The sequence below is a fragment of the Poecile atricapillus genome, chromosome 2, assembly GCF_030490865.1.
Source record: "Poecile atricapillus isolate bPoeAtr1 chromosome 2, bPoeAtr1.hap1, whole genome shotgun sequence".
NCBI classification, from domain to species: Eukaryota; Metazoa; Chordata; class Aves; order Passeriformes; family Paridae; genus Poecile; species Poecile atricapillus.
In genome coordinates this window covers 5,286,150-5,308,856 of record NC_081250.1, presented here as the reverse complement: position 1 = coordinate 5,308,856, position 22,707 = coordinate 5,286,150, and the positions used below count along the sequence as shown (strand labels likewise).

General features: G+C 36.4%; 1 protein-coding gene across 1 annotated transcript in view; it reads right to left on the bottom strand.

Moving 5' to 3' along the window:
• Positions 1 to 13,907: 13,907 nt before the first annotated feature.
• The window catches only part of LOC131576378 (sodium channel protein type 5 subunit alpha-like), a 31,559-nt gene continuing 22,759 nt past the window's right edge, over positions 13,908 to 22,707 (bottom strand). The window contains exons 19-25 of the mRNA XM_058833021.1: positions 21,929 to 21,998; positions 21,524 to 21,778; positions 20,572 to 20,625; positions 19,512 to 19,653; positions 17,536 to 17,636; positions 16,460 to 16,724; positions 13,908 to 15,052 (exon numbers count right to left, since the gene is read on the bottom strand). Of these exons, the coding sequence (XP_058689004.1) occupies positions 13,908 to 15,052; positions 16,460 to 16,724; positions 17,536 to 17,636; positions 19,512 to 19,653; positions 20,572 to 20,625; positions 21,524 to 21,778; positions 21,929 to 21,998 (2,032 nt within the window). The remainder of the gene's footprint in view (positions 15,053 to 16,459; positions 16,725 to 17,535; positions 17,637 to 19,511; positions 19,654 to 20,571; positions 20,626 to 21,523; positions 21,779 to 21,928; positions 21,999 to 22,707) is intronic.

Sequence of the window (22,707 nt, the reverse complement as noted above, 5' to 3'; positions counted from 1 at the left end):
AAACTACTTTTGTTTGTATAACCCAAAAACTAAAAAAAGATAGCTAGAGACTCCCTGCATTTGTAAACTATCTTATCCAGATGAAGACAGCAGTGACCAGAACTCTGGGGGAGGAATTTATTGCATTTCTGTTATCAGGGAATGTAAATCTCAATGGCACCAAGAAGATTGATCTATTGAGAAGGGGGCAAGAGAAAACTGAACAGAAGAACACCAAAAATCCTAAGAAGAATGTATGAATATATATAAGAATTTATGGATATGTAGTAGGGTTCTGTTTTTAAGGGACAATCCTTTGTCAGTAAGGTGTGCTCTCTTGGCTGAATGCAGAGACACCCGGCCGTAGCTGTATACTTTACTTCATTTTTATCTCCTAATTGTCTCTTTATTAAACTTTTAAATTCTATAAAAAATATGTGAACCTCGTTTTTCACAGTAAGATGGGAGAGATCTTTGTCTTTTCTGCTGTGTCTGCCCTCCTAGAGAAATGGGACAGGGCTCATTCCCTGCCCTTGAAACCAAATAGCATAAGTAAACTTCTGCCCATGAAGCTAAGTTTTCTTATCCTTGAAAAACAGGGAAGGAAAGAAGAGCCCACCTCTCTAAGGAGGAACTCCTGCAATTTCAGAGGATCTTTCCTCCCCTGCAGGGGAACCAGGGTTTCTCTTGTTTCTCCAATTCATATAATCTCTTGTTCCCTTCAAGCTATCTGTCTGTCATAGGTCCAAAATAGCTTTTAAACCACCTGACATTAATTTTATTGAGTGTGAGCTTTTTGAAGCTTAGGTATCAATGAAGGTGGGTAAAGTTCACCTCCTTTGTACAAATATCTACACCTTCCATTCATAGGAAAGGACCATAATAAGGGTAGATTTTAAGATATATTTATGCCTCCCAAAGAAATATATACATGCCAAATGGCATTTTCAGTGAGAATGGCATTACAATCCATGTGATTTAAACTCCTAAACACTCTTAAGAATGACACCATAAAGGGTCTCCAACACCAGTTACATAAACAGCTTTCCTATCCATCTCCACTGCTAATGTCAAATTACATTTAACCTAAATTTAGGGATTTCACCCAAAGTTCCTTACATTTCATCCAAAGTTAGAGGTGAATAGCAGCAGCTGGTCTTGGCCTCTTCCCTATGAGTTACTCCCCTGTAGTTAAGGGGGAAATAGAACCTGCACTTTCCAGAGGTGAGAAATAATTATTGTCACCCATGGATGAATAAAGCAGGAGGGTGTCTCATGTTTGTCTCAGGCTTCCCCAGGTCCTTGTGCTCACCTAGACTGAATCAGAGATAAGATCAGCTCTCAGGAATTAAAAACATTCCAGGGTGTTTCTGAAGGGAACTTTCTTTTTCAAGTTCCTTTCCAGGTACATCCTTGTGTGTACTGAGCTATCCAAGCCCACTGCTCGTGCTGAGGAGGTCCCTAAATCAGCCTGGCAGTCAGCCTGGTTTATGGCTGATGAAAAAGCAGGTGTTTCGTGTTCCCTGTGAGGCAAAGTAGCTTTGGGTCACAGCTCTGTGCAAAAGGCAGCAAATGCATGAAAAATTCAAAATTGTTGAATTGCAGTAGCTGAAAAAAATTCAGTTGAAGGTGAGAGAAGCAGCATTCTGAGCTCCCCTGGCTGTGCTGGTGAAATCTCCCTTGGGAATAAACTGGGATTTAGATGCATCCCATCTCCTTTTGAATGTGTGGGGACAAAATAGACAATCCCTGCTGGACAGGAAAGGGTGAGGAGCCTTTGGCATTGACTTTTCCTTCCCTGTCCAAAATGAAATCCTTAATTTTTCCCAGCAAACACAGAGCAAAGCTGTTTGAGTCCCCTCTACTCCATCAGCAGAAAAAGTGAAGAATCTCCACCCCCAGCAAATTCAAGTCTAGAGAGCAGCTGGAGGGAAATAAACCTCAAGTTAAAAGAAACTTTAAAAGTAGAAATGTAAATGCTCCCATCACAAAATCTAAACCTTGCTAAATGAAGAAGAAAACCAAAAAGCATTCCCCATTTATAAAGAACAAATATGGAAATAGTCCATGAAAAATTAAGGTGTTTAGAGGGAAAATATGGAGAGAAAATATTTAAAGAGCTGAGAGATATTGTAATTCATACATGATACAGAAATGGCTTAATGGAAGAAGGCAAATATTTGATAGTAATGGATATTTGAACTTAAGAAAAATTAGTACTTAAAGACAAGTGAAACATTCATGTGAAGTATGTCTGCTACTGGAAAAGAAGAATATTCATTAAGTATAAAGCAGTTTAATCTAAAATAAAGCTGGTCAGCTTTAAGTGAGTGTACAATTACCCTTCAGTTTTACCCTCCATAGCTTAGCAATAACTTTGAGGTAGGGAATGGTTACTTTAAACCAATACAAAATAATTTCATTTATTGGTTCTTTTAAAAATAACTAGCAACTTATTTCTGTGTGACTCCTGCTGATGCTGTAATTGATGTGTGTGTACACACCCATCTGTTATGATAATTGGTGCTATTTTATGGCCATTTAGGAAGTAAGGAATGGAAGGTAGAGTGTGAAAAATTATACATGAAATGAAGCAATCCAACTCTCCAGGTTTCTACATAGATTTCATCACTATAGTAACAGAAACACAATGGTGAATACAATGGCAGCTTTAATTGGGAGAAAGAGGATGAGTTTCATGAGTGCAATCCCTTTTTGGTATATTTCTGAACTCTCACAACAATAACAGATTTTGTAAAGATTAATTTCTGTCTTTTCCTGAGAAGTTAGATATGATTTGTAAATCTCAGCTGTAAAATCCTTTTGCACTTCACTATCCCCTTCTTTTAGGGATACAGCATGGGGTTTTGTTTGGTAACTGAACCTCATTTTTCATGGAATAAGGATTCCTCAATCAAAATCATTTCACCTGCATGATGTGGGAGAGAGGAGATTAAAACCAAATAGGAAGTGTTAATATCTAGTTTGTAAAAACAGATCTGAATTCTTCATCTGGAAAAGGAAAAATATCAGTGTTGGGATGTCTTTCCTTCACTGTTGACTTTTTGGGATATGCAATGTGGAATTATACAGTCCTTAATCAAAAGGAATCTAACACATTTCAAACAGCACTCCTCTAACTAAAATAATAAATTATAGCTTTTCAATTGAAAGCATTGTAATTTCTAATGCCAAACAGCACAGACTGGAACAAATTATTCTGCAACTTTGGTGCAAGTAATATTTCAGTATAAAAATTATGGTAAATTTAGAATTGCTTTACTGACATAGTTTTGCACAGATAAGATAAAGAACCTTACGGTCACCTTATGCTTTTTTTTCCCCTCACTAGGATGAGGTTTATATAATAAATTTCCAATTTTTTGTAGATGTATTGTTGATTTTGTTTGGTTAATGAAATTATAGTATGAAAATTCACCTTGCAAATGCTGCCTGTCAGCTCAGGAGTTATGTTCACCTGTGCATGTTGAAGCTTTTCCGTGTTTCAGGATATTTTATAACACAAGAGAAACTGAGACCTCCTGGCCAAGAGGGGAAATCCTCATAAATTGCTGTTTATGGGACGAGTATTAACATATGTGGGATTTGTGGCCCAATGTGAAACTGAGGGAATGATGTTGCAGAGAGCTTCCAGAGATTTATGAAGGCTGTTTACTGCACACAGACTAGAATAGCTTTTATCATATATTACATTGCTACTTTGCTTTAAAAGAATAGCTGAAGTCATTTTGTGACCCACATAATAGTGAAATCTTAAATGGCATAAATTGCAAATTGGCATTTTTGTCAAAATAAAAGACCTAGGATAAAGGAATCTCATTTACTTTTAACAGAGAATGAAATTATATTAAAAAAAAAATCATGATGATGTAAAATTCAGACTTTTTGAATGGATAATTGTTATTACAGAGTAACAGGAAATTGCTTTCTCTGTAAGTACATATTAAAATCATTGTAACATACAGTAATCTCCAGTGTGCTAAATGGTCTGATGCACATTTCCATCAGGAAAATTTGCTTATCACCTACTCAAATGGAAAAATATGGATTATTCTCCTCTCTGTCCTCAGTGGCCTATCAGAATAATACTAAGAGAATTAGAGTAGTGAAGGAAATAAAATTGTCATATTAATATTCCTAATATTGCTTCATCAAGGAGCATTAGGTGTATATAGAAATTTCCCTCACTGTTCCAGACACTGGATATTTACATGTTGAAAAACTTTTTGTTTTTTTTTTTGTATCCAATATATCTTTATTTTCATAAAGAAGCAAAACACAAAAATTTGATTATCTGAGGTAAACCAGAGGCAGCTTCAGGTACTTTAAGATATGCCCTGGAACTAAGGTCCAGGTGGGTGAGAATAAACCACAGCCTGCAGGAGAGGCAGATTTTAGGCACCTAAACACAGAGTACAGTGGATGAGCTATTTAATACATAATAAGATGATTGACTAAAGCATCTGTTTGGCAGAGAGTGGTTATTTAGAGACTGTATTATTTATCAGACAGGAAGAGTTGAAAAAAACCCAAGTGTCAAGCACTCTAGAAAATGAGATCTTTTACAACACAAAATAATTGTGAAGGAGGATCTGAACTGCAGAAACCACAACAGAGCACTCTGTTCCAGGTGATGTGCTGGGAACCACACCCTTTATCGTTTCCACCTTACCTGGAACAGAGGAATTTCTCACTGCCTGCTCTTTTCAACAGTTTTCTGCAGGAATTTTCACTTTTCCCTTAGTAATCCTTGTTGGAGTCAGAGGCACAGAGAGTGTGCCCTTATCTCTGATACCTGGCTCTGATGTCCAAGAAAACTCTGAATTTCATATCACACCTTGAAAACAACTGTTAAAGTTAAATAAAAAAACTAAAAGTGCAAGTGTGTAGATTAGAAAGTTTTCTTAAATCACTGGGTGAAAAAGTTAAAGTTTGGAGTTTAAACCAGTTTAGAAAACAGAAAACAAGATGGAGGATTCTGGGTGTTGTCTCTTGTCCTTTTTTCTTTTTCATCCTCTTCTTCTAGAGGTTTTTGGGTAGTAATAAGTGATTGGATAGAAAATGTCACAGTGCAGCACACAGGTGTTGGGTCATTGGGTCACTCAGAAAAATAATTTACTTGGCATTTGTTAATTGGGTAAATAAAAATATAAAAGACCTTGAAGAAGATCTTTGTTAGCCATTTTGTGCCTTTCTATCTTAGTGCACATAGCTCCTTGTACTCTGTAAATATGTAATATAGATAAAAGAAGAATAAACAACAAGGTCCAAACAAGAGAAAACTGCCTCTCTCTCATCAATCTCAGTCCAAGGGGGAAAAGAGCCCAACAACAAATGCCTTATCAAGACAATCTTGATATCATAATTCTGCACCTATGATGTGTTTCTGTGAGGTTTTTTTCCAGCATCTGCACCTCTGGTTTTGTGGTTTCCTGTCCAAGGGGGATCTTGCTGGCTCTTGTAGTCTATGATACAACAGAAGTGAGCATATATCTATTTTAAAGTTCTTTTTTCCCCAATTTTTGTACATTTTCAGTCAGTCATTAAACTTCTTGTGTAACAGGAGTGTGAAAGGAAGCTAAATTCATGGCCGAGGCATCACTTCATTACCACAATTCTTTCCAATCAGAAAACAGAGCCCCAGCCAGTCCTGCTGATTTGAGTTTAGCAGGTTCATTCCAGGTGGGATGTGTAAATCCTCCAAATGAGGGCCCAAACACCTGCTCTGCATAGTCTGACATTAAATCTGGGAACAGCAGCATAAATGGTTTGGGAAAGGAAGAGGAGTTTTGTGTACAAGAAGCCACCTTAATGAAAGGATAACTCTCTGGGTATTTGCAAACTATTGTGTCTTTTGAGCCATAAAGTTTAATTTATGATAGTAAAAAATATTTAATTACTTTTTAAAATCTATGAGAAGGTTTCCTGTATTTTTTTTTTCTTTTCTTGAAGTTACGCTTATGTGGAAATTAAGACCTTTTAAACATCAGTGATCAAGAACTTTCTTTAAAGAACAGCAGGAAATGACTAATAGAAATATACAGTGAAACCACCCAGTCATTTACACAAAGGAATCTTCCTCCAGCTCTTTAATGGACTAATGCATGCTGGATTGTAATGGGGCTAATTTTCTCAACACCTACTTAAGGAGAAGATGCTGGGGTGCCTGATTTTTCCCCTCTTGGGTCTGAAAAAGCAATATATTGCCTACATGAAAGCGTCCCTGACACTTTGATAGATGCAGTGAGCAGCAGCCAATGCATAATTGGATGATGCTAAGAGAAGTGTCTGAAATTGCCTCTCAGAAGCCAGGCTTTAAAAGTCTATCATATTCAGCAAACAAAATGGGGAAAAAAAAATATGTCTAGGATTTGTTTCATCACTCATCTCACTCTCACCTTCTCAGGATAATACCTGGAGTTTTGAATCTGTGGCAACAGGAACACACAACTGGAAGGTGAAAAGGATTTTCTCCTGCTGTGAAATGCATAATGTTCAAATCACCTGCCACAAGTGTTTTGGTGTCAAAATAATATAAAAGCAAGAGGAAGTATTAACCTGAAAAATCATCAGTGTCTCAGCTGTGTAAGTCATCCTCATTTTTCTTGCAAGATGTGAGCCTCACTGTCTTACAGAAGAGAAAGCTCAAGGTTCCTGTTGACAATACTTGGTATAACACACTATGGACACACAAGCCCATAAATGCCAAAACTGGGTGTTTGCTTCCCATATAAATCAAAAGTTGTGTAGCTGGGGGCACGCTTTAATGTTATGAACATTTTCATTCTTATATGCTTACAAGAATACAAGCATTGGCTGGGTGCCAGATATGAAATACATTCAACAAAAGATTTGTAGAGGCTGGTTTAATTCTCATATCTTGTCCACCAGGTTTTCATCATGTAATTTCTTGCAGCACATAATATATAAAAAATCAAGGTTGGAAAGGGAAAAACATGGAAAAAAGGTGTGAGGGAAAAGGGGAAAGGGAAAGGGAAAGAGAAAGGGAAAGGGAAAGGGAAAGGGAAAGGGAAAGGGAAAGGGAAAGGGAAAGGGAAAGGGAAAGGGAAAGGAAATATTTGTATTTGTCCAGAAGCTTCATATAACATCCCACTCAGTTACTGAGACTACTCAGTTTTGATGAAAGTGGATTCAGTTTCTTTTTCTCTGGGTAGGAGGTTGATTTTTGACATAAAAGGATCTTTTCCTTTGCAAAAAAATCAGTTCACAATATCAGAGCTGGTGCATGAGGGATTACTTTTTAAGGCAGCAAAATCTGGTGGTTTTCACACACACACACACACACACACACACACACACACACATTACCACACAAAAAGGGTCCATAGGAATCTTTACAGCAATCTTGATACATTGTTGGTATATAAAAACTTTTTTGTGAGATGTTGGGGCCATCAATAGTCTTTGGTTTAAAGTTCAAGTAAAAGCTAAAGGTATGGTCTTAATAGCTGGGTTTGACTACAGCCAAAAATCTCAAAATTATTGGGATCTATGGGAACATGCAAGAATTTTTCACTTTCAGCACTGGGCAGCTTTAGGACTCACTTTATTCATTTTTTGGGGTACATGCACATGGGGTACCTGAGATACAATCATTTGATTCCTAAGTGTTTGGGAAGGGCAGATTTTAAAAGATTCCTGGGGATTTTCTTTGCTTCCTGGAGTCTGAGGCCAGTCAAAGCCTTTCCTCTCTATGGGATAAAAGATTTGAAAATTCAACTTTTAATTTAGCAGAACTGGCATGAGGAAAAGGCTACCAGCCTTATAAACCCAGTAAATTGCTCTATGCTCTTCCACACCATAGAAAGATGAAATTAGGCAAATGCCTTGCAAGCAGGATGGAATAACATTTGGTTATGCAGAGAAGCAGGTTCATTAAATCACCTTCAGAAAACCAGAAAGTGTTTTGTGAGAAAATGGTTATTACTCCTCAGCCATTTACAGTGATGCTCTGCTTTAATCCATGAGAGATGGGCACTGTGGAAGCAGTGGCCACAAAGCCAGGTTTGAAAATGTGCATTTTCCAGTGAGGAATGGCCCACTGGGCACTGAGCACTGGTGTGAGATGAGTGGGGCAGTGAGGTGGCACCTGGAAATGAAAGCTTCTGCCAACCCAGCCCATTGTTTTCCCTTTACTACAGCTGAGTGTGGCATTCAAATCCATTAGTTCACATCAACAAACCTGGAAATATGGAGACAAATTTCAATTTACTTCTTATATATTATTCATGGCTTGCTATGAAACATTATGAAGTTAATTTAATTGAGCTGCAATTAAAATACCCTTTTCTGGTATTTTATTTACCTATCTGGTATAGGTAAACATGCAAAATTTAAAACCTTAAATAAAGATGGCTCTTGTCACTGTTTCTATAAGCACTGAGATGAGGAAATAGGTTCTAAAATAAGAATTTTTGCTTTTACCATTGTCCCATCTTTAGCAAATAGAAAAGCTTTTCTCTAAATGTTTGCTCATTTGCATTCTTGACCCTGGATAATTTCAGAAAGAAGAACAGCCATGCCTGTCCAATAATTCAGAGTCCAATAATCCAAGCAGATTCTTTCAGCTGTTCCAAGCATGGAGCATGAGCTGTTTAATGTCAAATTTATTTATTTCAATATATTTGATTTTACATGGGATTTTGATTTAGCGGAATGATACATAATAAGTAGCAGAGTGAACCTTGCTAATGAACTTCATCACGCTTTCACTTTCATATTGAACCTGCTTTTGCCAGTGATACTTTGAGCAGCCTAAAATACTCATTTATGGCAAAATCACAAAAGTAATATAAGGTTACACTTAACAAAATACAGCAACATAAGATTTCAGTCACAATACCTGTGTGAACTCCATTGCCCTCTTGGTGGATTAGAAAGTGCACCTTGCACAGATTTTTACCCAATCTTGTACATTGATTCTCTCTTTCCTATCTGGATTTTTTGGGGGTCTGTATTATTGGTTGTTAAGGGGTGAGCCCCCCATTTAGGAAAGCAAGGGACATTAACTACTACCCATGATATTTGATGTTCTGGCAGCCATGGCATCATCTGTCTTGTGCAGAGCTGGCAGACAAAACAATTTATAGGAGGAAGCTGAAGATAAGTGCAATGGACATAATGGACATAAGCACAAGTGTTTTATTGAATGGGATGTCAGAGAGCCTGATAAATGAGCAATGGGCATCATGTATGTTTAGGAAGGAGATGTCATTCTCTAAAGGTGCTGTGGTGGAATCCTCTTGCTTCTGTTTTTATTGAAGCTTATTGTTATCTCATTGAAAGGGGGGAGAAATTTTCTGTACACTCTCTTCAGGATGGGGTGGGGGGGAAGAAACAGCTGGAAATATTTTGGTGAATTTCTGTGCACAGGTGCTGGAGAATCTGTCTTCTCATGCAAACACATATTTCTGGCTGCAGCAGTTACAGGCTGCACTGGTAGCAGCAGCAAAAAATATGAGTGAAGAACACAAGGATGGATTTTTATTTGCCTCACCTTATTACTTCAGCCACAAACACAAAAGAAAGATTATTGGAATAAGGGTATGAAATCTTTGCTGACAAATTCTGCAGAGACTGCTGAGACCTCTAGTTCTACCCTCTTCATTTCAAGAAAGGTATGAATATATAAAAGAAAACTTAGAAAAGAGCTGTTCTTTCCAGTGATCACTTTAAATTGTCCCTGGGGACAAATTCTACCCAATGTTTGGTCAGCAAGGTAGGATGGCTGTTGTCTGAAGCCTAACCTATGGGTATCTAACTTTGGAATGGTCCTGCATAGACCAAACTTCCCTGGAAACTGGAGAGGAAACTTCAATTGCTCTCAGTCTGCCCAGAACTTGAACAGCTCTGCATTAAGGTAATGACTATCATTAAAATCAGCTTGGCCTGTCTTACCTTAACTCCGTGGAACCACAAAGTAGAAAACTGCAACAGATTTGCCCAAACAGCTATAGTTTCCCGAGGAGTTGCCAAAACATCTCTATTGCTCTTTCAAAAGTCTCTGAAGATCAATAAAACCACTTACTAAGTTGATGCCTTTACATATTTTCCCTGGAACTGGCAGAGAAAAGAATCAAAAATTTTGCCACCACATTCACCTCTGACACTGCTCAGTACATTCATCCAAATATTTTTAATGGATAAGAGTACTGAAGAAACTTGCAGACAGAAATCTGACCTGATGTTTCTGTAGAAGACACAGAGGACTCATAATTTAGTTTTCAGAGATAGGCAGGTGAGAAATCTCTTGTTAATTTGCCCTAGACTTGAGATTAGAAGTGCATGTCCAAAACAGTATCAATTGATAGACCTTGATTAAAGTGTCTGTTTAGCCATAATATTTAAGTTTGAAAAGCATGTGGCTGCTGTCAGGCTGGTTTTAGCTGGTGGTAACTAATGAAAATATTTAAACACAGCTTCTGCATCTTTGAAACTTTTACCATAAATATTGAACAATTTGTTCACTCTAGCTCCAACACAACAGATCTCTTCTCCACCACTTGTAGCCATAAATCCCTGACCTCTGCCTAAAGCTGCTCAGGTTGTTTGGTGTGCTCTTCTTAGGGGAATATTCACTCTAAACATGAATTATAAAAGCATATTTCGTGATGTCTTCCTGCACCACCCAAGTTGTGGGGATTTCTCATGTTGAGAGAGAATGCTTAGCTCACTGATGGCTTTGGACAGTGACGCTGTAGACTTGTCAAGCACAATAACCCTTGGTAGGTTCAGGGCTAAGATGAAATGGTGAGATTCTCTTTCTGGTACTTTCATAGAATCACAAAAAAAAATTTGGTTGAAAGGGGCTTTAAAGATCATCCAGTTCCCACCTCCATGCCATGAGCAGGGAACCTTCCACTAGAGGTTATTTCTTTTCAAATAACTTATTCACACATGGGGTCTCTTTTGAGTCCTGAGGAAACGGTGGATAGTGCAAACATTGCAAGGTGAGCAGTACCTGAGGAACACCAGAAAGTAAAAGGACAATTTCCACAAGACCTTTGGGGAGCCTGCTCTGAGGGATGCAGTGCTACCACAAAAGCAGGAAAAAGCTCTTCTTTCCAAGGGGTCATTCTATTTCTACACAGGAACAGTGACACATGGAAAGTACAACAGAGATCTGCACCACCACTAAGGAGCAATGCTGGTTGTACTCTACTGCTGACTCTCAGAAATTCCCTGGGAGCTCTGCATTCACAGTGTTTCCTGACTGGAGGCATCCAATATTCCTTTGTTTCTGCTGTTCTCTGATTTAAGTATCAAACTTCTCAAACAGAAAGGAATATTCTTCCACTGTGTTCCAAGCACTCCTGAATTTCTAATGGAGTTCACATAAATCCAGGAAGTTTTACCTGGAGGAATTCACAGTTCCAGATTATCAGAATTGTCAAAAGCTCCCACCTGTTCACTACTTTAACTCATCACCATTTACAGACTTAACAAAGAAATTCTACATTGCTTCAGGAGCTGAACTGGCTTTTGGACAAATCCAGCAGGAAGAAGCTGCAATATCTGGATATCACCATTCTCCTTCCAACCCCACAACAGCCTGCTAAGGCAATTTTAATGCTTAAGCAATACTAGAGAATCAGTCAGACTTCTAAATTAGCCCTATGGTGAATTCAGCTGGTTTTGTATGATGCTGAGGTGACATAATCACTAAGGATATGTTCATGCCAGGTGTAATTTTGTACAAAATTTCTGCCCCTGCAATGGAAATAAAGTGCTCATCTTCAAAATGTTTCTATGTATGGACAGAGAACTTGGTGTTGCATTCAAACAAATATTTTTTAATTGCAAAGATCAGAGAGATTAATGTTTAAAATTCTCTTACATGGCTTTTCTAATCTTTCCTTCTTCTCCAATATCCCAGAACAAAGCAGTCTAACTTTCTATAATAAATATTTCCTTTTACAGTGCTATAGAGAAATATTTGAACTACCCCTCTGGAAAGTCCAAGCACGGGAGAATAATTTTATTTTTTTCACAACCATTAAGGTCTATCAGACACCAGAAGAGTCAGCAAACAAGCACTTACTGAGACCTGTGGCTAACTTGAAAACCCCGGACAGGGAAAAAGAGACTTGTGACACTTTTCTTCTGAACAATTTGGAATTAATTTAGTAGCTCTATGCTGAAGTGTGTGTTTCACCTGTTTCACTGAAGACTGGCCAAATCCTAAACCACAGTAAATGCTGCCATCTAATGGAACAAAAGCTGATGCTTCATTCCAGAACCAGCTCACACTGAATAAAATCATTTCCTGACCAGCATCTCTGTGCATGGAACAACTCAGGCTGGGTGGGAGACAGACCCAGCCGGTATCTCTGCGTTGCACTGCCCAGGGCTGCTGAGCCCTGAGCTCTCCTGAGAGCTCTGCAGACCCTTTTTTATTAACAGAAACTGGCTCTGAAAGTAATCACAGAATTATTAAGGTTGGAAAAGACCCCCCCAAGATCATCAAGTCCACCCTTTGATTGAACACCTCCATCCCCACTAAGCCACAGCACCAAGTGCCACATCCACTCATTTTTTGAACTCTTCCAGGGACAGGGACTCACTTCCCTGGGGGGGCTCTTCCAATGTTTGACCAAAATAAATCCAGTTCAAACTATACTGTATCCGAGCTCTTTAACTCTTCACTTGCCTGTGCCTTTATATGTCCTGAAAATAGCTTAGTTTTGACTAAATCTGTCCTATTTTAATAGTTTTTAATAAGGTAAATAACAGTAAAAATTCATTGCCTTATTGTTCTTGATATTCTTGGCCTGAAAATTCTAAATCTTTTCCAACTCCCTGTGAATAGAAAAATATTTTCAGTTTTCTTTTGCTAATAAGTAGCTACTTTGGGAAAATTATATTAGTGTTGTTCTATCCCTCAATTATAGATTATGTCTTGTAATAAATGAAATTGAAGATACTTATTAGAAAATAGACAAAAAATAGGGTAAGCATCTGAAGTCTTTATTGAAGAATCTAAACCAGTCATATTCCAAACTAAAATAAAATAAAAATCAGTAAAATATTATTACACATCACTCATACATTTTTTTTTCCAGAATCAAAGAAATAAATGCTTTCTCTAACTTAAATGAATGTTATCTCACAAGATACACCATTAACTTCTTTTCAGATTACTAAGTAGTGCTTTCTAGGGATAATGATGGAATTTTATGTACAATTATTCTTTCTTGGAAACAATATCTCTTGCACAACATTCTTTGATTTTTATAATGATTACGACAATTTTCATACACTGAATTATACAAAGGACAAATTATGTACAAGTTTCAGGTACAGGCAACTGAGGATGATCTGTTAAATCCCTTTAGGTGTTTGTGTAAAGACACCTCAAAAATTCTTAGGCATAAACAAATCCATTCAAAGATATTAGGAGGAGAATGGTCCCAAAACCAGCAAAATTAGAGGCTGATTATACTCAAGTGCCTTGAGTGAGCTCTTTTACAGAAGTGCAGTAATTACTTAATTTTGCTACAATAAATCCTGTATAGAAAAATTGGTTCTCCATAAAGACATATGCCTTATTCTATATCCTTGTGTGGTTATAAATAAGTGCTCACAACTGATCTTTGACTTCTTCTGTAGACACATGAACTAATATAAAAATGACAGCTGAAAAAATTAACTCACCAACTCCAGTAGCTGAGGAAAAAAATTCCATGGTTTGATTTTCCTCTAACATTTACGATATAATTGTTCAAATTTTCATTGCTTTAAGAAGCATTTGCAAATCTGAACAATTAGAATACTGGAAGGCTGCTGTTATTATTCTAAATTTAGAGTATTTTTGTGGGATCAAAATATGGTCTCCATCTGAAAATGTGACATTGGTTTAATTGGAAATGCTGCAGCTGGGGGCAAGCTCATGTGTCAAGCTTATTGCTGTCTGTCTCAGCAAAGCCATCATAATATAAAGGGAGGGATATGGAAGAAGCAGGACGTAATTTGTCTTTCTTCCTACCATGATTTTCATCAAGCAGTGATTCAAGAATACTTTGCTTGTCCTGTATTTCTCGTTCAAAGACAGCACTGTTATGTTCACAATGGTGTAAGGATAAATTTTCAAGAGAACGTCGTCTCAAATACTTCCTGAAGGCCTTTTGAATAACAACAGCTGACACTTCCTCTTGTTTTCTTTTAAGGGTAGAGGAAATTGGGCTGTAACAACTTTTAGATTGATTGGCAGCTGCAATCTTTTCTTCCATGTTTAATTCAAGATCCTCCAAATCTCCAGATTCTCCCAAGACCCTTTTAGTGAAAGCCAGCAAGATATCCAAGTAGTGGATCTTATCTCCACTAACTATAGGGATGTCCATGGATATGAGCTGGATTTTATTAGGCTTTGGGATGCGCAAGGGCTCTTCCAGTGCATCTGCAAAGTCTGAAAGAGCAGAATAATCTATAAACTGCGTTGCCAGAGGGTCAAACTTTCCCCATGTCTCATAAAACATATCAAAGTCATCCTCACAAAGAGGATCTGTGCTTTCCTCAGTGGCAACACTGAAGTTCTCTAAAATGACAGCTATGTACATATTTACAACAATGAGAAATGATATAATGACATAGCTTACAAAATAGAAAATACCAAAGCTCTTACTTATGCAATTATTTTTCTCTGTCCCTGTTTCACTTAACTGGGGAGCACATGCTCCAGATCCTTTCAGCACAGGGGCCAGAAGATTATCCCAGCCAGCTGATGTGGTAATTTGGAAGAGGCAGAGAATGCTACCACTAAATGTTTGGAAGTTGAAAATGTCATCAATCCCACCATCCCAGTGGAGACAGGCAAAGTTTGCCATGCCCACGATGGCATAAATGAACATTATCAGGAAAAGCAAAAGGCCGATGTTGACCAGTGCAGGAAGAGACATCAGCAATGCAAAAAGAAGAGTTTGAATTCTTCTGGCTCCATGAATTACTCTCAGAACTCGGGCAATTCGTGCCAAACGAAGGGTTCTCAAAACCGAAGGGGAGAAGGAAGATTGAAATCCTTCAGAAACTCCAAGACCTTTGAAAGGAAGAAGAAAAAAAAAATGTTGCCAGGTCAAGTTAGTCAAATTTATGTCTGTTTTGTTATATTCTGTGCTTTAGGTGTCAGAAGTAACACTGATCATATTACACTGCTCTCAATATAACCATCATCAATTCTGAAACTGCTCAGATAAAAGCTTAGGTAAAAAAAGAAAAATTGTAATATCTTTCAATATTAAAGAGGCATCATGATTTCTGCAAAGTTTGGAAGCTGCATTCTTCCAAGTTTCTCTGATTTGGGGAGTGAATTTATTTATTCATTGCTCAAGTACCTAAAAAATCCTTTTAAATCCTTTCAGATCCTGTGCTGGAAGCTCTGGGACTGTCTCTCAGCCACTGTCTGAGTGCTGCTTCTTCTGCAGGCCTAAGCCTAAATGTGAGACTTTGATTAATGCTTGGCACTCAAATGAGATCAAAGAAGAGCAAGAAGAAAGTAAAGGAAAATTGTCTTTCAGTGTTCATTCCCCATAACACCTCATTCCATGGCCCTACTATCACAGCAATGACACAGTAGCAATGCAAATGATTGCAAACAGAAGAGTTAAGAAGTCATAATTTTTCTGGCTTGTACAGGATGGCAAAAGGCTACCATGCTAGAATTGTAGAAGCAAGAAGCAGAGAACTCAGAGCAGTTTTTCTTTCCCATCTTTTATTATATAATATGACCTGAGTAGGAAGAACAGAGAAAATACAAGAAACTAGAACTGTATACGACCCTTTGCAGAGTAAATGATCAGCATCTAGTCTTATTTAAAGAAACCAAAAAATACAAGCCAGTTTCAATAATTTTTTTCAGTCACAAATAGTGGTGCAGATTTAGAATTTTCCAAAGCTTTCCAAATCTGCAATTGAGCTCTGCTTTCTTAAGAGGAAATCCTGGAAAATTAAATTAATCCCCATTTTTTACGCAATATGTTGCAATGTATTTTACAATTGTACATTATAATGTACAAGTGATACAAACTTTATGCATTTAAACTTTATGATGCAATACATTACTGCGGTATTTTTAACCTGAATTTTCTTTTACTGTGAAATCAACAGCTAATGTGAAAACATGTAAATTGAAAGTATGAAATGTTAGACAACAGTTTAAGTACAATAACTTTAAAAATATGTTACCGAATTAAATTAATATTCCATTAATTCCTCAATAAAAAGAATACTTTAAAAAATTTTGAAAACTTCGTTTACCATTCAGTACTCTGCAAATATAAGGGAAAACAAAAATACATCCTTTTAGAAGGGATCACTTAGCAGATAGTTTGAAAAAAATACAACGGATCTGGAATTTGTTTATCAAACACATGTAGGTGTTTATTTCAAACTGGAATTTGGCTTAATATTGGTAAGACAATTAACTGACCTAATGATTGATACTTACTCACTATTGAAAGGACCACAACACTGAAATCAAACACGTTCCAGCCGCTTCCAAAGTAGTAGTGCCTTAAGGCCAGTATTTTTATGACACACTCTGCAGTGAATACAGCCACAAAAAAATAGTTGATTTTATTAAGAACATCCTTGGTGTCTTTGTGGTTGGTTTCTGCCATCATAACAATCACATTTAGAAAGATGAAACTCATAATGATGATGTCGAATATTTTGTGAGATACAATGTCAAACAGCAATCCTAGGAATGCATTCTGTGGAGAGAATGAGAACTGCTTAATGCCATTGCTGAGACCCAGCCTGCATTAAAATATTAATCAGTAATTTGTGCTTATGAAAGGAACCTAAGATAACATAAATGAATGGAAAGCTACTAGGTGCATTTTCATGTGATTTCTTTAGACCCTCAAAGAAAACTCACCTTACTTTCAGTGTTTTCAGGTACCAGGCAAGCACACTGGCTTAGAAAAAAAATATGTGGCAGGAAAACATTCAGAGTACATTGTGATTGCCCTTTTAATAGAAATACTTATTGAAGCAGATATTTTAGGATAACCAATTCTAATTAAAATGTCTTAACAAGGAAAACTCTGAGTAGTTACTGTGCAAAGCCAGGCCTGGAATTAAATTTAAGAAATTGCAAGAAATAAAGCATAAGATTATTTAAAAGCAAATAACAGCCATGGGGCATGTACTGCTCTCTATTCATTCTCATCTGCAATAATCCAATCTAGCTGCAGAAGCAACATCATGCAACTTAAATAACCAAGATCATGTTAAGAATATCAAATACTTAATATGAACTGATTTAAAAAAATTGTACATTTGAGCAGGTGATAAATAGGTTGTAAATTTTCTTAATTAATATCATCGAAGATGACTGTGTTAGATTGAATTTTTAAACAAAAGAGAGTAAAATCTAAATACTATATTGACAGAGGAACGTGAGGGACTCTAATGCAAATTTTATTTCCCAATGCCTGGCTACTGAGTTTAAATATCATATTTAAATAAATTTAAATATCATATTTATATGATGTCATGTTCTTCTTAAGGTGGTCTCACCGATGGTCTTGGGATGGGTTTTTGGGGTTTCTTGGATCCAAGTTTTTTTAGGGCATTATGGTACTTTTTCTGTTCCTCAGTCAAAAATAGATCTTTCCCACCTAAGTAAAGAGGAAGAATATTGTTGTTCAGATGAAGTCAAATAAATATCAACAAATGTACGTTAAAGACAGTAAGTTACAGTTGTCACGAGTTGGACCTAAAAGAACACAGAGAGACCAAATGCATCTTCACAATTTCTCCTATTCCCCTTGATCCTTCATCTGATCTGATTTGACCATGAAAGTCAAGTCCAGGCAGTGATCCCAAGTCAGTTCCCTCAAGTGTGAGAGCCTTTCTGAAGTTTTGCAAATCTATTTCCTATTTTCAAAATGACGTAAGATTCATCAAGAAGTAGAATATTTTATAATTTTGGGAAAAGTAGAAGCAGAAGTACATTGCTGGACTAGGAAGTAAATAGAGGATGGTGAAGAAGCATTTTGGGACTAAGTTCTATGGGGGGTTCCTGGCAATGAATTTCTTATTACCATCCACACCACCTGTATTACTGAGCATTGTGTTACTTGTAACCCAGTAATCCGAAATCACTCATCATAAAAGCATTGAGTGACCAGCATTTTGTACAACAAACACATAACAATGTTCAGCAGGCATCTGCAATTGGAATCACTGCAGCAAAACCTCTGAAAATTCTGCTTAACTTCACTCCATGGAATCTCAGTGAAGAGCCCAAAGAAGCAGATAATAAATGAAAGAGAAAAATGAAAAATAAAAAAAAGTCAGTAACAGCATGTACTAAGAAAAGAAAAAAAGTAGCCACATAAAGTTCTAGCAAATGTTCAAGCATATAAACTACTTAACCATTTTATCTATCGGGATTATTGTAACTGGGACTTTGTTAAAAAAGGATATTCTTACAGTGAAGTTGGACTGCTGTTCCTCAATCCCTACACATCCCTTCCCTGCCCAAATTCAGAAAACAGAAGAATTTATTGTGGGTATTATTTCTATCTTTCTCTACCAAAAGCAGTAATGCTTTGACACTTGGTGTTTAAGTCAGCCTAAGGAAATAATAAATGATTCCAGTAGAGATTCCATCTTCCAAATGTGGACCTTGAAATTGTAAACCTCCTGTTGGGTTCTGCTTTTCTGGTATTTTTCAATGAGCAAGATGCTTACTTGCTATAAGACTTCCAAGTGGAGTAATTGGTACAATTTCCCTCAATATTCTGGATACTTTAAGCCATTAAATGAGTCAGGACAGAACTCAATTGATAAATGAGCACAAGGAAGGTGAAGTATTCCATGAAGGGATGACTGTTGCTTTTCTTTGCTGCATTTTCCATTCTAAGATTTTGCCTTCCATTTCTTACTGAATAACAAGAACAGAGAATATAACAACTATGAGGAGAAAGCAGAAGCAGTCATTGCTTCATGGGCTTTAAGCAGCCTTTAAATTTCTACACAGCCTCCTCCTGGGGCTTAGATCCTAATGCAGAAATCTTTTAAAACCTCACTAAATTAATCAGTAGGTTTATTTTCAAGGTTCTTTACCAAGAAAAAGAGGTTACTTGTTCTATGACTGATTACCCTGCTTACATCTGTGAAGTGTTTACTCTCAGCAAAAAGGGTCCTTCTGTTCCCCAAACCAAATGTTCAAAGCAGAAGAAAAGAATTCCACTCTCCTGTAGCAAAATCTAGGTAACTTTTCTGACTTCTCATTTCTAAAGCTACTCACTCCTTCCTCCTCATCCTCTACTTAGAACAAATTCAGGACTTAGCAGGAAAATAGAATTTACAGGTTAAAGCCTTGAGGAAGAGGGAATTCCTGTTTTCAAAACTTGGCTTGAAACGTTATTACTTTAAATTTATCTAGTCAAATACTTATTTCAAAATGTTAGACCTCTAGATGTCAAACCAGCATTCACTTAATCAAATTTGTATGACAGGAGACCATACATTAGCTCATGCAGTACTTATCTTTTTCCTTTGCTGGTTAAAATTGCTGATAACCACTCCAATGAAAAGGTTCAGCATGAAGAAAGATCCAAAAATTATGAAAACCACAAAGAATGCATACATTCTTAAGCGTGCTTCAAATTCTGGCTGTTGATCGATCTGTTAAAAAAACAACAAACAAACAAAAAAATAATATTGGTAAAAATGAGATAATTCAGATTTATTATTTCCAATTTATTATAGCAGATAACAGATCTTTTTGTTGTCATGAGGGATAAATTATTTCTACACATTTAAACCTTTATCTAGATGTACAAGTTGAACAACTGTCTAGCTTTATCTTGTTACTGTTTGTAAAGATAATGAAAAACAAAGCGAAATCCTGCTCTAGTAAATTTTTTAGTCATAAATAAACAGTTCCAATCAGAAGGGATCCTGTGAAAGCTCTGCTTAGAAAAACAGCTCAGATTAAACCTAATGGGGAATTCCATCCTTTGGGATGTCATCCCAGGCAAGAAGCAATTTAAACCAGCCATACAAGGAACAATATTGTTATTTAGCATCTATTTACTTACCATCAAGAGTACAGTGATGGAATGAGCAAGAAAAAATGCAAAGTCAATTAAATCTAGAAAAGTTAAAACACAGTGTGCTAGTAAGAGAGAGAAGCAGGACATTCAAATGGAGAAGAAATAGTGAGGATGTCAAATGTAGGGATGAAAACCTTCTCAAATAACTGATAAAGCTACAGGCTTTTTCAGTTCTACTGCACATTTTTAAAAAGGAAGAAAGTTTGTTTCAGAGGCACAGTCATATTCTGTTACAAAATTAGATTTGCAAAAAATTTTATATTAGCTTGCCCTCTTTTTGTGTGGCATCACTCTATTGTCACCAGTTTCTTTTATAAGTTTCAGATATTTGGTAAGCCAAGGATTATTGTTTCACTGTGTAGTGGGATGCATTCATCCACTTGTATTTTTGATCTGATGTTGCAAACAAACTTGAAAAATTTATTGTATGGATAGAAAAGGGAAGAAGGAAAGGGAAAAGTACTAGAATTTCATTTTTGTGTCATACCTCACGTGAATCCACTGCTGCATACATAATATCCATCCAACCTTTAAAAGTTGCCTGGAAGAAAATGCATTGTTTATTACTACTAGAAAAAAAAAAATAGCTATTGCTAATATAAATGTGTTAGTAGTTGTGAAAAGAAATTAGAAGTGTGCTGTAAGAAATATGCATCAGTTCTAAAGATATGCTTGGAAGTATGATTCACTGGAGTTTAATACAGAGAAAAAAAAATCTCACGGAAAGAAAACAAAAGCAATTCATGATTCACGTCAAATGTGCTTTAATGCTAACACTTGTTCAATTGAAATTTTTGTAAAGACAAAAGAACACTGAAAGTTTCAGCTGAACTAGCAAATATAACTTGAAAGGATAAAAACAATGTCTAACAAAACAGCAGATGGTTCCATCCTGCAATTTTTATCAATCATAGAACACTTTGGAGGATCCAGAGCAAAGAACTTCATCTAGAAAAGATACAGGGATAACAGAGACTTTTAAAACAATGCCTTTATCTCCTTTGTTGTGGTATGAAGGAGCTCAGTGAATTAGCCTTCCAACACCTCAGGACTGTTACAATAAAAGAAAACAGAATTCTAAATAAATTGGTCCACAAGTTTTCTTTCTTGTCCACTTGAACCAGAGAAAACAAGAATAACTTTAAATACAGTAATGGGCAGACTATTTCAGCCTTAGTTTGTTATTCAAAATTTTTAAAAATTTGAAATTTAAAACAAAATTCAAAAGCTGTGAAACAGAGTTCTTGATTTTAATACAAGGCTGTACATGCCTGTGTTCTTTAGGAGAAACTGAGCAGCTCATAGATAAGGAAAATATTCATGGAAGCTAAAAAATCCCCTTCAGTGAGATAAACAGAAGCATAATGGTCTGCCTTGGTTGGGCTGCTCAACCCATTCCTTGAGGAAAACAAAAATGAGCATGTTTCTATAAAACTTACCACTTGGAGAAGCGCCAAATATCCATTTCCAACATTGTCAAAATTTACAGCACTATTTGTCCATGTCCCATTGTGGAAAAAACAATCAGTTTTGTTATTAATGGAAACATTATTTTCTTTTTTGAGTGTGCATTTCCAAAATCTGCTTCCAAGCCATTTTACTCCTAGAACATTAAAGAGGAGCCAAAAGACAACACAGACGAGCAGAACGTTGAAGATTGAGGGGATGGCTCCAAAGAGTGCATTCACAACAACCTGAATGAAATGAATGATAAGTATTAATTATTTGCATTCCGTAGATCACTTTTCCCAGAAAGCCACTGATTTTTTCTTCTTCTGTATCTTGAAATTGTATTGAAATCATGTATTGAAAATTCTCATCCATATGAAAACCAATATCATTACCTTTATGCCTTCAAATCTTGACAAAGCTCGTAAAGGCCTCAGTGCTCTGAAAGTCCTGAGAGATTTCAGGCTGGTCCCAGAGGAACAAGGTGAATAATCTTCAGAAACAGAATTTCGTCCCCAGGAAACAAAGGACAGCTGTGTTCATTGAATTGGAACTGGGATCATTAAATGGCAAACAATTTTTTTTTTTTTTAAATTTAAATTAGTAGACAATCCTAAATTGAAAGTTACAGTGTTTCACCACTAAGTCAAATTAAGAACATACACATTCAAAGTGATGACAATATAATTTTACTTCATTCTTTTCTAACATATGAGAAAAAAATTGAATTCATTCTAATTGTTTTTTTAAAAACAGTTCATATAATTTTATTTAATGCTAGTATAACAATCAAATTGGTAACCATGATACTTCCACACACTACCAGACCAGAAAAGTTTATTCAAATAAAATACCCCCACTTTTCACATAGTTATTCTCAAAATTGTATACAGGAATTTGTTATTATAACTGAGGATAGGGATGTGGAAACAATTTTTTTTTTTTTTTAATATATCTTGCTCATTTTTGCTATTTCTAAGACAGAAATTAATATATTAAAAATCATTTAAGTAATTAGGTTTTTTCACTGTTCATGATTTGTCTCTTCCTTCCTATTTGAATTTGTTGCCTCATTGCTCAGCCATTGGATATTTCCATGCTTATCCTCTGTTTTGGACTGCTATTTCCATTGGAAAACTGTAACTGCTCAAGTATTCTTTACAAATAGTCATAA